Genomic DNA, 13,544 nt, shown 5'->3' with positions numbered 1-13,544 from the left:
ATATTGGGTAATTTGCAATGATCACAATACTCTAGCGTGTCTCTATTACTTTAGAAATCAAATATAAACTTTAAACCCTTTTTATCACATCCATTGCTTGTGCAATCAATCTCCCCAATACAGTTTATGCAGAAGCTTTAGCCTGTGTTCCAGCTACTCTTTTTTCCTTGTCAGTTTCTCCATGCAACACGCCATTTTTTTAATTGTTAAATCTATAATCTCCTTTCCCTTTTATTTTTCAAAGTAACTTTACCAATAATATGCAACACTGAATTTGCTTTTTCATCATTCAATCTACATTTTCAACCAATTAATGCATAATGGGTATTCTGACTAATCAATTCTATATGCTTTCATTTTGTTCTGTTCAGATGAATGAATCTTAGGTATCTGGAGACCTGGTCTCCGTATCTTATATTAACACCTTCCAAAACATCCCTTACAAATTTTGACCTATGTCTTCTTGGCCAATAAGACATCAAACTGGTCAGTTAAAATCTGCATCATTCTTAGACCTCAAAAATATCACTGAATGATTAAAGCTGATCTATTTTCTAGGGAAGGGAGGGAAAGGGGAAGGGGATGAGAAGGGAAAGGAAAGGGGAGGGGTGTGAAGGGAAGGGGAGAGAAGAGAAAGGGAAAAGGAAGGGAAGGAAAGGGAAAAGGAAGGACAAGGGAAAGGAAAGGGAAGGAAAGGGATAAAGGAGCAAATAAAGGAACAAAAGAATAATGAAGAAAAGTCAGTAGAAAAAAATTTTGTCCTCATTCTATTTCACTGTTGCTGCTGTTTTTCTTGGGTTTTTTTTTGGGGGGGGGTTATACCCAGCAATCCTCAGGGGTTACTCCTGGCTCTGCACTCAGGAATTACTCCTGGGTGGGTGGGTAGGGGAAGAGGCTTGAAGGAACCATATGGGATGCTGAGGATTGAACCCAGGTTGGCCGCATGAAAGGCAAATGCCCTGCCCACTGTACTATCGCTCCAGCTCCACAGTTGCTGCTGTTCGGAGCAATTATCCCAAAATGCGTGGCTAAAGCAACAGTAGTTTATTATTTCTCAAAATTGCAATTAAGTGGCTTTCCCCTCACAGCCTGGAGTGCTCATTCATTCTGGCAGCTGCAATCATCTGCTCCCTCAGCTGTGCTGAAGAACCCATGCCAGGCTGTGTGTGCTGCCCCATGCCAGGCTGTGTGTGCTGCCACTTAGGACTCCACTTCTCATCCTTGGTTAGGCTGGAGGGAGCTTCTTTGGAGCTTGAAACTCTGAGATTTCCAGAAAAGGTAAAACGAAATCTGTGGTATATTTTCAGCCCTGGCCTCAGAGTTATTTCTTGCTATGTTCTATTTGTCAAGCAAATCCTGGTTTCCTCGGGAAGAAACTTAGATTTTTATCTCAGTGAAGGACAAGGGCCTGTCACAAAGGTACACATAGTCCCAACCATCTATGGCGCTCAGGCATCTCTGAATCTCTTAGGAATCTAGGACCCTTCCGGTCTAGGGAATCACTGGCCATGTGTCACTTCTAATACAACCCCATGATCTGATGTCATCTCTTTTACCTCTTTAGAAACTCTGCTTTCTCTTATGGTATCATTATTGGTTCTTTCTCACCATCATTTAATCACATCCAGGTAATCACTATAATATATTTGAATTCCCCTAAAATTTTTAATGATTTCCTTGGGGAAATAAGAGAGAAAATGAGCTTTACTGACTATGACCCATCCCACTCAAGTTTAGTGTAGTTTCTTGAAAAGAACTCTTCTCTGCATACCTGGCTCCCCCTCGCATTCCTGTTTTCGATGACTTCAATCTTTGGCTTTATGATACCACCCTCCTTATTGATTCTCTTAGCAGTCCTCTCCAGTTTTCTTCACTCATTCATCAAAATTATTTTTTTTCTACCTCCTTCCCCATTCATTAAAATCTTTCATAATTTTGCCTTCAGTATTCTTACTTGGTACTCTCTTGAGGTCATAGTATTTGCTCTCAGGGATTCCACCAGGCTTTTGGCATGCTCATATGTGTTCCATCATTTCTATAATGTTCTCCAGTGAGAGTGAGGCTAGGCACCTAAGAAGGAACCCATTCTCAATCCCTCTCATTTTCCCCACCTCCACATCTGTGGATATTTGAAATTACTTCCTAAAAAACTTTGTATACCAGACCCCTTGTCTCCTTGCCTCCTTTGGAAGAACTCAAACCAAGATAGTTTAGGGTAGTTTAGACTTTCTCTACTTCCTTCCTTAATTTGGATCCTTCTTTCACATCTGAATTGCTTTAGGAATTCCTACCTTTCTCTTTGACTTAAACTAGTCCCTTCAAAAATTTATTCTAGACACCACAAAACAAACAAACTTTACAAATCAGAGCTGATCATTAAAGCTTTAAAAGGTTTAAGTGCATTAAGAACTTCAATAAAAGAAATCCAAAGTTATTATTGTGGCCTATAAGAACATTGATTATCTCAACCCTGTTACCTAGCCAGACTCAATGTCCACTCTAGCTATTGATATTATTATGACACTATTATGATCATGATATTCTTTTTGACCCCTGAAACTTCGCTGATGTTCACCAAGTTTATACCTACTTACCTATTATGGTAATCATATCCCCTGTTTTAGGCAATTTATAAATGATAGTTTTTCATTTTAATATTTATAAGACCTGGTATACATGTTAATCATGTAGAATGTTTTTAATGAATGTAAATAAATCCCTCAAAGTTGACCAATACCTTTCATGAACATAGGCACTCCTTTCTAGGCTGTTTTAATTATAAAAATAAGATATATTAATAAGATGTTATTAAAAATTTTGGAAATACTAGGGGTATTAAACCATAATATCATTAGTACATATAATTCAAATGATTGTACTCTCTTTTAATGTGTCTTATCATCTACTTTTAAAATATTGAATTAACACTTAGCTACTATATATATAAGCCAAAATCTGTATACCTTATATAAAGTAAGTGTTTTAGTTCATGATTGTATTGAGAGATGACTTCTCTACTTCCATTTTACAGATGAAGAAACAAAGGTACAGACTTGACTTGTCCCAAACTATAATTGCTAAATAAGTGATACACCCTTGATTTAAACTCATGAGGTCTGTCACCAAAGTCCATATATCTGTATCTATATCTATATCTATATCTATATCTATAGCTATATCTATATATCTATATATATGCTAGAGAGTATTAAAATACTTAGCATATGGAAAGTTCTTAGAATAGAACCTGAAATGTGGTATAATTATACTAGGTTTTATTGTGATTGCTTTTATAATTAGCACATTATTATTCAATATCTTTCACTTAAATTAAGTCATAATTTTTACTAAAAGAATTTTATTATAAATGGGATCATAAGTAGTTTTTAATCATACCATGTGATTTTATTCACTAGTATTTTTACAACTATAATAGTGTATTATCTTGCCCTATAATAACTAATGCTTGCTATTGATCAATGTTCTTTTAATCTTTCACTCATAGTACTGTGAGCTTTATACTTATGCACTAATATTTCTTCCTGTAATTTAAGTCACAGTTGAGGGATCCTGTTCCTTTTCAATATGAAAGACTCTCAAATATTTTAAAAGTTTTAATGTATGCCCAGCATAACTGATTCCTAAATAACCTCTCAACTCCCTCTTCGACATGTATTTTCCTCAAGCTACATATCCTCAACCTTCCCTCAAAGATCCCTGGTTTGGCAAAATTGCTAGACTCTTATCAATCTGAGTTAGAGTCTATTAAATACATTCCACTGTGCTAGTTCCTCTTAATTTAGAGATTCCAGACACGGCCTGACAGCGCAGGCCACAGAGGGGCTATAGCTTTCTTTAACTAGCACAGCTATTTATAGCTTTAAAGCCTAAGGTCACATTAGCATTTTTGGCACCAACATATTGTCAGCTCATGTTTACTTGATGTCAACTAAATCTTTCATGACTTATTCACACAAACCCCCATTTAGTCAGGATTTCCACATCCTGTGCTGATGTAGATAGTAGTATACAGTTAAGCAGACATATTTACATAAATGCTTATTAGAGTTTAATTAGTTTAAGATTCTTGTTCCAAAATGCTGGTATACTTCTGAATGCTCAAATAAGAAGATTGATTTACATGACTATTACCTTTATGCTTACTGTATCTTTGCTCACATCATTAATAAATATAGAGGTTAAGACCAGGTCAAGTCCAGGGTCTTTTGCTGTATAATTAGAGTCCTTTGATTGCTAGAAAACAACATCTTTGGATATATGGTTCTTCAGGCAGCTGTGGGATGCATCAGCAGCTGGGATTCCAAGTACCTTAACTTTCAACAACATTAATCCATTGTACTTCTAGGTGGTCTTGTTAGAGGAATCTATGACTAAGTCATTATTACATTTTTTCCATAGTTATTATCAAGCATTTTATAATCACATCTTTTAAAACAGTAAGTGATTTTAACCTGGATTCCATTACTATCCTTATTTTCTAAGTGTATACAAATGAGCATTTTAAGTCTTATGATGATTAAATGTTTGTATTTCCTAACTTTTCTATGAAATTCATAGTTCTTCATAGGAAAAACTTGTACATAACCATTTATTGTTTTGTAAGATAGCACAGTAACATGCTTGATAGACAGTTATTTCTGGGACCAGAGAGATGGAATAGGGTTTAAGAGGTATTTGGTAAATCTGTTTCAATCTCTGACACCTCAAGACCTAAGTAGTACCATATCCTCAGATCTTAGCATTTAACTACCAGCCCAGTTGACTGAGGTGTGGGCCCTGGGCTTCCTGATCACCACTTGGAAGATGCCCCCAAATTATTATTTCATCACCCAAGCCAAAAAAAAAGTAAGTTATATAATAAAAATATTCTTAGCTCTTCTCTATATATTTTCTAAATTCACCAAAGATTTGGCCTCTGCCTTAAAAATTAATTATTGTGATTGGGTGAATAGTTTAGTGAGTAGGGCACTTGCCTTGCATGCAGCCAACCTGGGTTCAATTTCCGGAACTGCATATGATCCCCTGATACCTGTCAGGAGATTTCCCTATGTTCAGATCTAAGTGTAATCCCTTTAGCACTGCCAATTGTGACCCCAAAGTCCAAATTAATAAGTTGATTGATCAAAATGTATTATTTACTGCACATAGTTTAGCACCCTCAATAGTTAATGAAAGTAGCAAAGTTTAATTATATCCTAAAGAAGATATTAGGGAAATTATGTCAAGAAACTTTTGAATCTTAGTTCTCATTCTTGCCGATAGCCCTTCTCAGGTACAGAATAAACTCCTAAGACAAAGCTTCAGTTTAGTTCCTTTGAGCTATTGTATGTAAGACCTTTATAAGAATAGACTTCTTATCCAGCTCAGAGTTTTAAATTAACTAAGTATATTATTAACTTAGGACATTTTCAGCAGTCAGTTCAGTAATATTGAAATGTTGTTTTTCCTAACCCAAATAGAAAATTACTCCCAACCAAAATTAAGCTTAGAAGTTGGATCTTACCCAAACCCTGGAAAACTGGATCCCCTTCCAAACAGTTTCTACCTAAATTTAAAGTGTCTTAGCAAATTATCATATATTTTGGATTTTTTTTTGAGCAGTCTACATTCTGAAGAAGATACTCTGCTTACTTTAGAAAACATTAAAATATTAACAAAAGATGGCTATGATTATGTCAATAACTGTTAGTTGTTTGGAAATTGTCATAAAATAGCTAAAAGTAGAAATCTTGTATTTTTCAAAATGCTAACTGAGTCTATACCCATAATGCCCTGAACATGCCCAGTCTCCTCTGATCTCAGAAGCAAAATGCTAATTGACTTATTTAACATTCTTTCTTTCTCAAGGGTGCTCATTGGTTCTCCATTGGTTGGTCAACCCAAGAATAGAACTGGAGATGTCTATAAGTGTCCAGTTGGGAGAGGTGAATCATTACCTTGTGTGAAGTTGGATCTACCAGGTATGTAAAATAAAAATATTAAAGTCTGTCCCTAAAACATGCCAAGTATTTTCACTCTAACTAAATTTCAGCAACTGATAAATAAAGGAGGTGGGGCTGGAGAGATAGCCCAGCGGGTAGGGCATTTGCCTTGCATGCAGCCCACCCGAGTTCTATCCCCAGTATCCCATATGGTCCCCCGAGCACCGCCAGGAGTAATTCCTGAGTGCAGAGCCAGGAGTAAACCCTGTGCATCACTGGGTATGACCCAAAAAGCAATCACGATCACGACCACGATCACGACCACCCTGTTGTTCGTCGATTGCCTCGAGCAGGTGCCAGTAATGTCTTCTTCGTCCTAGCCCTGAGATTTTTTTTTTTTAAAGTGCCATATTCAAGGCTTTTTTTTTTTCAGGGTTAGGAGAATAAGACCCATCATTGTTACTGGTATTTGGCATATTGGGTATACCACGGGGAGTTTGCCAGACTCTGCCGTGTGGGCATGTTACATTTGGTAGTCTGCCAGTTTGACCAGCTTCCGGGAGCTGAGTGTGATGATCTCTGGATCCTGGCCGTTGTTGGAGTTACACGGCAGTTGGTGGGTGTAACTGTCTAGTTACTGGCAGGTCCAGTCCCAAACTGTGCAGGCTTGGAGATCTCAGCCCCGGGTCCCACACACCTGGATTCCTCTGTTAGTTCTTTTATGCGTGAGGCTCATCCAAGTGTGTGGAGAGTGCTCCCAGCATGGCCTTGGCTGGGCCTCGGTGGTCTTCAGCTGTTGGGCCCTGGTGGAGACAGTCAGGCATAGGGTAGGAGACTCTGTCTTGTTCTCTCCCAGGAGCTGAGTGTGATGATCTCTGGATCCTGGCCGTTGTTGGAGTTACACGGCAGTTGGTGGGTGTAACTGTCTAGTTACTGGCAGGTCCAGTCCTATGCCTGACTGTCTCCACCAGGGCCCAACAGCTGAAGACCACCGAGGCCCAGCCAAGGTCATGCTGGGAGCACTCTCCACACACTTGGATGAGCCTCACGCATAAAAGAACTGACAGAGGAACCCAGGTGTGTGGGACCCGGGGCTGAGATCTCCAAGCCTGCACAGTTTGGGACTGGACCAAAAAGCAATAAATAAATAAATAAATAAGTAAAAGAGGTGGTCTACAAACATCCTCCACTTCTTATCATTTAAATGTGCATTAAAATGGCATATATGTTTCCTGTGGTTTTGCTTCTAAAATTTTATCAGAGCAGCCATACATTTACGAGCTATTCTTATTTTATTATCTTTAACTACCTTCGTTCTTCAGAATCCCTTGTAAACCAATGGTATTGTTAGGGAACTTTATTAATGAAAATCATGTCATATTCTCACAAATGAAAAAAATGTACCCAGAGCACTGCAGGGTGTAGGCCTTGCTCTCCAAAGAAAGCTAGGTGTGACCTCTCAATACTATCATAACAATAACAAGAGCAGTAACAACAAAAACAAAAATGTAATGGTTTGTTTTGTTTGGAGCGGTGGAGGGCCTCCCAGGCATTGTCCAGTCAACCAGACCAAACAGTTCAATGGTAAGCTTGTGGTGTGGCTCTTCTCAGGTCAGCAGTTCCAAAGTCCTTAAGAGGTACACCCAGTTATATTGGGAATTGAACTTAGAGCCTTGACTCCTGAGTTATTTCTTTGACCCCATAGCATTTTTTTTTTCTGCAAGAAACTGGAACAAAAGAAACTGTAATGGGAAAGTCAAAATTAAGTACAACATGACTCAATTAATAATCTAGAAAATGATTAAAAAATTCCTAGAATTATTCAGGAATTATTCAGTCGTTGTCTTCTATAGTACTATTATGAAAATGATTGATAGCCATGCAAGATTATTTCATAAATATATTTTAGCTCTTTTTTTTCAATTTCTTAATTCCCCGTAAGTGGAACTTATCAAATTTATAAGCATACCTACCATAGCAGTTTTAATGTACTTGCCTGATAATTTTAACATTTGGAATATCTTCACATCACTTTTCATTTATTATCTTTCTCCTGAGGTTGGGTCACATTTTCCTGTTTCTCCTTATGTTTAGCAATTTTGGATTATATACTGCATTATACTTCCGCTTTTTTTAAAATTTAGATTCTCTTTATGTGTTCTGTGCTTTCAAATAGTCTTAACATGTTATTATAGCAGAACATACTTAGCCAAACTCAATTTTCACACTAACTTTCTAATAGTAAAAATTCTTAAAGTCTTTGTTCAGTTCTTATTTCACCTGAACTGTTTCAAGTTTTCCCTGCATGGAGCTGAACAGTACAATGGGTGTGCCTTATATGCATCTGACCTGTGTTTTATCCCTAGCTTTACATATGGTCCGCCAAGCACTTCCAGGAGTAATTCTCACGTGCAGAGTCCCTGAGCATTGCTTTGTGTAGCTCAAAAACCAAAAATAAATAAATAAATAAAAGTTAAAAAAATAAAGTTTCCCCTGCACATACACAGTTCAGTTCATCTTGCACTTGGAGAGACTAATACATGCATAGAGTAAACTTTCTCTCTTGAACTCTGCTTTCCTAGATACCTTCCCTCACTCTGGAGCTGCTACTATTGCCCCAATTACTGTTTTTGGTTTCATCAAGACAGTAAAACTTGGCCTGAACATGTGGGAAGCGACCTTGAACATGGTGGTGGTTGGGTTGTGGAGTTTTTTGGCTGCCAGGGGTGGGGAGGGCTCTCACCTGCCCCCCTCTGGGCACCCCGTGTGAAACAGCCTGGCACAGAGCCCAGTGGCATGGTTATGGGGCCTCCTGTTTTGCTCCCTTTTGGGAGAAGCAGCCATGGGATATGACCTTGGCCGATGATGAGATTATCTGGCGCTGGCAGGAAGTGGTTTATGGGTGTGACCCCTAGGTCACCAGAGACTGGGGGAAGTGGGCTTGCTTCCCACACGCTCGGCCAAGCCTCACATATGAGTAAACATATTCCTGGACTGCGCGGCCGAGCGACACATCATAAGACACCTCCTACCCATTCTCCATAATTACCACACCACATTTGATGGGGTTCAGATAGTAGGCAACAAATCATAGAGTAAAATATATATACGCATATATACATATTTTCATATATATATGTGTGTATCAAGGCTCACATCACCTAAACTTTAACAACATGTTATAGTGCTATCCTGTAGAATGTCTTAATGGCTCCTGCCAAAAGAGAACAATCTTCACACTGTTTCCTATATGAACACTTTTTTACAAGCATTTTCAGCAGTTCTTCATAACAGACAATATGAAATATATTATTTCAGTTGTGTTTGGGACAGGGATTGAGACTTGGGATGGAAACATCCCAAATTTGGTGGTGGGAAATTGTACTGGTGGTGGAATGGGTGTCTGAATATTAAATATAATAAACATTGTGAACTAACTCATAAAATTTAAAAAAAAAGTTTTTAAAAAGGAACAATCTTTACACTGTTTCCTCTAAAAAGTATGCCTTTTTCTAGCATTTCCTGAGCAGTTTTCATAACAAAAATTCAAAATATAGTATTTCAGTTGTGCTTTGGGACAGGGATTGGGACTTGGGAAGGAAATATCCTAAATATGATGGAGGGAAGGTGTAAAGGTGGTGAGACTGGTGTTTGAATATTAAATGTAATCAAATATTGTGAACTACCTTATAAAATAATTTTTTTTATTTTTTTAACTATTTTTTTCTTTTTGGGACACACGCGGCGATGCACAGGAGTCACTCCTGGCTCAGCACTCGGGAATTACCCCTGGCAGTGCCAAGGGGACCATATGGGATGCTGGAAATCAAACCCGGGTCGGCTGCATGCAAGGCAAATGCCCTACCTGCTGTGCTACCAGTCCAGTCCTAAAATAAGATATGTTAAATAAATAAATAAATAAATCTAAGGTCAGCACCAACAACAACAAAAAAAAGACAGTAAGACTAAAGTTTTATCTGACAGAATCATCTAATATTAATATTGATTACAGTAATAATTCCCCTCCAGTTTGTGCCTTGTCTTCTTGCTTTCCAATGCCTAAAATAGTTGTTTCAAACTTATTTTTCCCTTCCTTAGAGGAATTATCATTGCTTTTTGCAGAAAAGTTTTTAATGATAGAAGTTACCCTTCAATTAATGGAAATTGGAATAGATTTTCAATCTTAACATGGAGATTTAAGCTATGACAAGAACAGTGAAGAATTTTTTTAGTACTAACTGATGCACGAATTCTATTCCTGAATAACTTTAGTATAAAAATTTCTAATCCAGATTTTTCAAGATCATTAAAGATATAATCCCAGGTGCTTTCAAAACAAACCAGAATAAACTCAGAGGGAAAAAATCAATACTTGGATTAAGAATTCCATGTGGCCATTCAGGAATATTTATTTCTGTTCCCCTCTTTAAATCTATATGTAACCTCAAGGTAGGAAGAACTTTAAGGCATGAGCAGGGAAATAAGTCTTTCTTGAACTTGAGTGTTGTTCTTTCAACTATTTCAACACACTGCTAAGAAGGCTTTAGACATTTTGGCTCTTCCTATCCAACATACTTTTCAATGTGAATAAGTAGAACTCCTTGCCAATTCTGCCAGGTTGGCATGCTTCAGGGCCCAAATATATACTTGAAGTGTCAATGTATTCCCTTTATTATGTTTCTCTTATCCAAACTTTCCGACCACAGTTCTAATCTTTTTCCAGTTTTCGTTGTAACATTCCTCATGTCCCCATGATGTCAAAATTAATGGTCAGAGAAAACCTTATATTTGCTTTTTATTTCTATTCTTATGCCCATTTCCCTCCTCTTGCCAGAAGTCATGTTTCATCATATTTGTATTAATTAGCAAAAATGTGTGAAAGACAATCCCACATTCCCACATTGCCTTGATAGTGCTAAATTCTTTTACAGTTCAGTAAAGTTATTTGAAACAAGAGTTCAGACAAATTTTCTGGGTTTGATGCCAGATTTTCAGTCTCAGTTTGTCTATTATATTCTTTAAAAATACTTTGATAACTGTTTTGTTGAGTTAAAAGATGTTCTGCACTATGAGCAACGCAAATAGAATGTGTTAATGAGAAGAAAATTTCACTTTGTTTTATAGCCGCATACCATTTTTGTGTTTTTGTTTTGTTTTAGTGAATACATCAATTCCCAATGTCACAGAAGTAAAAGAGAATATGACATTTGGAGCAACTTTAGTCACTAACCCAAATGGAGGGTTTCTGGTAAGAAAGGACAAAGTATGGTAGTTAATGAACCAGGAATGCTATCATCATAAGACCTGTAGGATGTTTTATTATTTTTAATCTTGATTTTTATTTCATTTTAAAAGGCATGTGGTCCCTTGTATGCCTATAGATGTGGCCATTTGCATTACACAACTGGAATCTGTTCTGATGTCAGCTCCACATTTCAAGTTGTGAACTCCATTGCCCCCGTTCGAGGTATGGATTTTATGCAATGTCCTTGTGTGTTTGAAAAAGACCTAAGTAATGAATGAGACATATGTATACACAGGAGCATACCAAAAAGCTTGAGGTATTTTTTTTGCCTTCCAGCACTGCCAGTTTAGGTAAATGTTTGCATTGGCAATATATAACCAAACCTCACTGTTATTTTTAGCACTGTAATTTGTGTAAATAATCTTCATGGAATGATTTTTAACATCATACCTAAGGTTGTCATATGCTATTTATTTAAAGGGAGAGTCTCCTTGAAAATAACATACTCATTTAAAATTCACACAGAATAATAACTTATGCAAATTTCATATTGAGAAAATTTTCAATGCTAGCACATACAATTAAGTTAAAGTTTAATCACAATGTGCCGAGCTAGACATAAGCCCTGAGCCCATTGTTATTGAATGCAACAAGTATTTGTCACTTTAACTTTTTCTAAATCTCTATTTTTATTATGAGAATTGTTTCAACTTTGGAGTCTATCATTCCATAGCGCTCCTTCCAGCCATGAAAACACTTTATATACTTCTAAAAAAAATACTCAAGCGTTGCACATTTGATTTCTTTTATTACAGAATGTAGCACTCAGTTGGACATAGTCATAGTGCTGGACGGTTCCAATAGTATTTACCCATGGGAGAATGTTACATCATTTTTAAATGACCTTATTGGAAGAATGGACATTGGTCCTAAACAAACACAGGTATGTAATTCTGAATTTTTTCAATTGTCCTAAGGTTAGAAATGCATAGATTTTAATGGAAAACAATTTTAATGGAAAAAAGAAGTTGATCTGTAAATTTAAAATTCACGTTGAGTCTCATATCTCAAAATTCAGTTCTTAATCCTCATGAAAGAAGTTTTACTAGAACACCATGTTATTTTGTAAACCAAAAAATATTGTTGACATTGCTTTTTTAAAGAATTAAACGTCTCTAGAAGTTGTGTTTTAATTAGCCATTGATGATCCTCTCACATATTTCTTTCTACTTTAAAAGTTTCAATACACCATGAAATTATATTCCTAAAGCATATGGTTCTATGAACTATTTTTATTCCAATTATAACTGTCACTGTCACTGTCCTCCCATTGTTCATCGATTTGTTCAAGCAGGCCCAGTAACGTCTCCATTGTGAGACTTTGTTGTTACTGTGTTTGGCATATCGAATATGCCATGGGTAGCTTGCCAGGCTCTGCCATGCGGGTGAGATACTCTCGGTAGCTTGCCAGGCTCTCCAAGAGGGACGGAGGAATCGAACTCGGGTCGGCCATGTTGGCTGCATGCAAGGCAAATGCTCTACCTGCTGTGCTATCGCTCCAGCCCTCAATTATAACTAAATAACTAAAAGTCAGGATTCAAATATAATTATTCTCTGTCATCACTCTTGGTAATTCAGAGTTTTGACATCCTCATGGGTTATCCTAAGCTTTGAAATATGTGTTCTTTAGGTGATTTTTAGTGCCTAACCAATGTTAGTTGCTAACACTTTTGTGACTTGATTATTTAATTTCCCTCCTATACTTGGTCTTTGCAATACTTAGACGTGAATAAGAATCAAAGAATTAATTCTTCCCAAAAGTACAATGTTTTGTGTGAAAAATTTGCCTTCTTCCCTATCATTTGTAACATTTAAATTTTAAGTTCTAATTCTTGAAGTACCTTTAAAAAAAGTTCTTCATGACAGTCTTCAAAAAGAATAGAGATAATGCTCAGTGGATAAATTTCTCCAAATAATGACTTATGTTCCCCCAAGAAATAGTGGCAAGAATGATCTCACTGTTGTTCAGACACCATCAGCTCTTTAAACTGCATGCAGAGGGTGGGCCGGAATGATAGTAATGCAGGTAGAGAGCTTGCCTTGCATGCGGCTGTTGCAGTCTGAATCTCTGGCTGTGGCCCCCAAAACAACTTCACGGGGCTAGAGAAAGAATACAGAGAGTAAGATACTTGCTTGCAGACGGCAGACCCGGGCTTGATCCCTAGTACTGTCAGGAGTTATCCCTGGGCACAGACAGAGCCAGAAGTGAAGCCGTGAGTAAAGATGGGTGCCCACCCACCTCCCCTAAAAAGTCTTCAAGCCCCCAATATCTCTCTCAACAGATAAAAAGTCCTTAT

General features: G+C 37.3%; 1 protein-coding gene across 1 annotated transcript in view; it reads left to right on the top strand.

The window, feature by feature from the left end:
- The window catches only part of ITGA1 (integrin subunit alpha 1), a 180,937-nt gene that overhangs the window by 74,525 nt on the left and 92,868 nt on the right, over window positions 1-13,544 (top strand). The window contains exons 3-6 of the mRNA XM_056112043.1: window positions 5,869-5,981; window positions 11,102-11,190; window positions 11,298-11,409; window positions 12,003-12,130. Of these exons, the coding sequence (XP_055968018.1) occupies window positions 5,869-5,981; window positions 11,102-11,190; window positions 11,298-11,409; window positions 12,003-12,130 (442 nt within the window). The remainder of the gene's footprint in view (window positions 1-5,868; window positions 5,982-11,101; window positions 11,191-11,297; window positions 11,410-12,002; window positions 12,131-13,544) is intronic.

The sequence above is a fragment of the Sorex fumeus genome, unplaced genomic scaffold (genome assembly GCF_029834395.1).
Source record: "Sorex fumeus unplaced genomic scaffold, SorFum_2.1 ptg000015l, whole genome shotgun sequence".
In the NCBI taxonomy this organism is placed as follows: domain Eukaryota; kingdom Metazoa; phylum Chordata; class Mammalia; order Eulipotyphla; family Soricidae; genus Sorex; species Sorex fumeus.
This window is presented reverse-complemented; position numbering and strand designations above follow the sequence as displayed.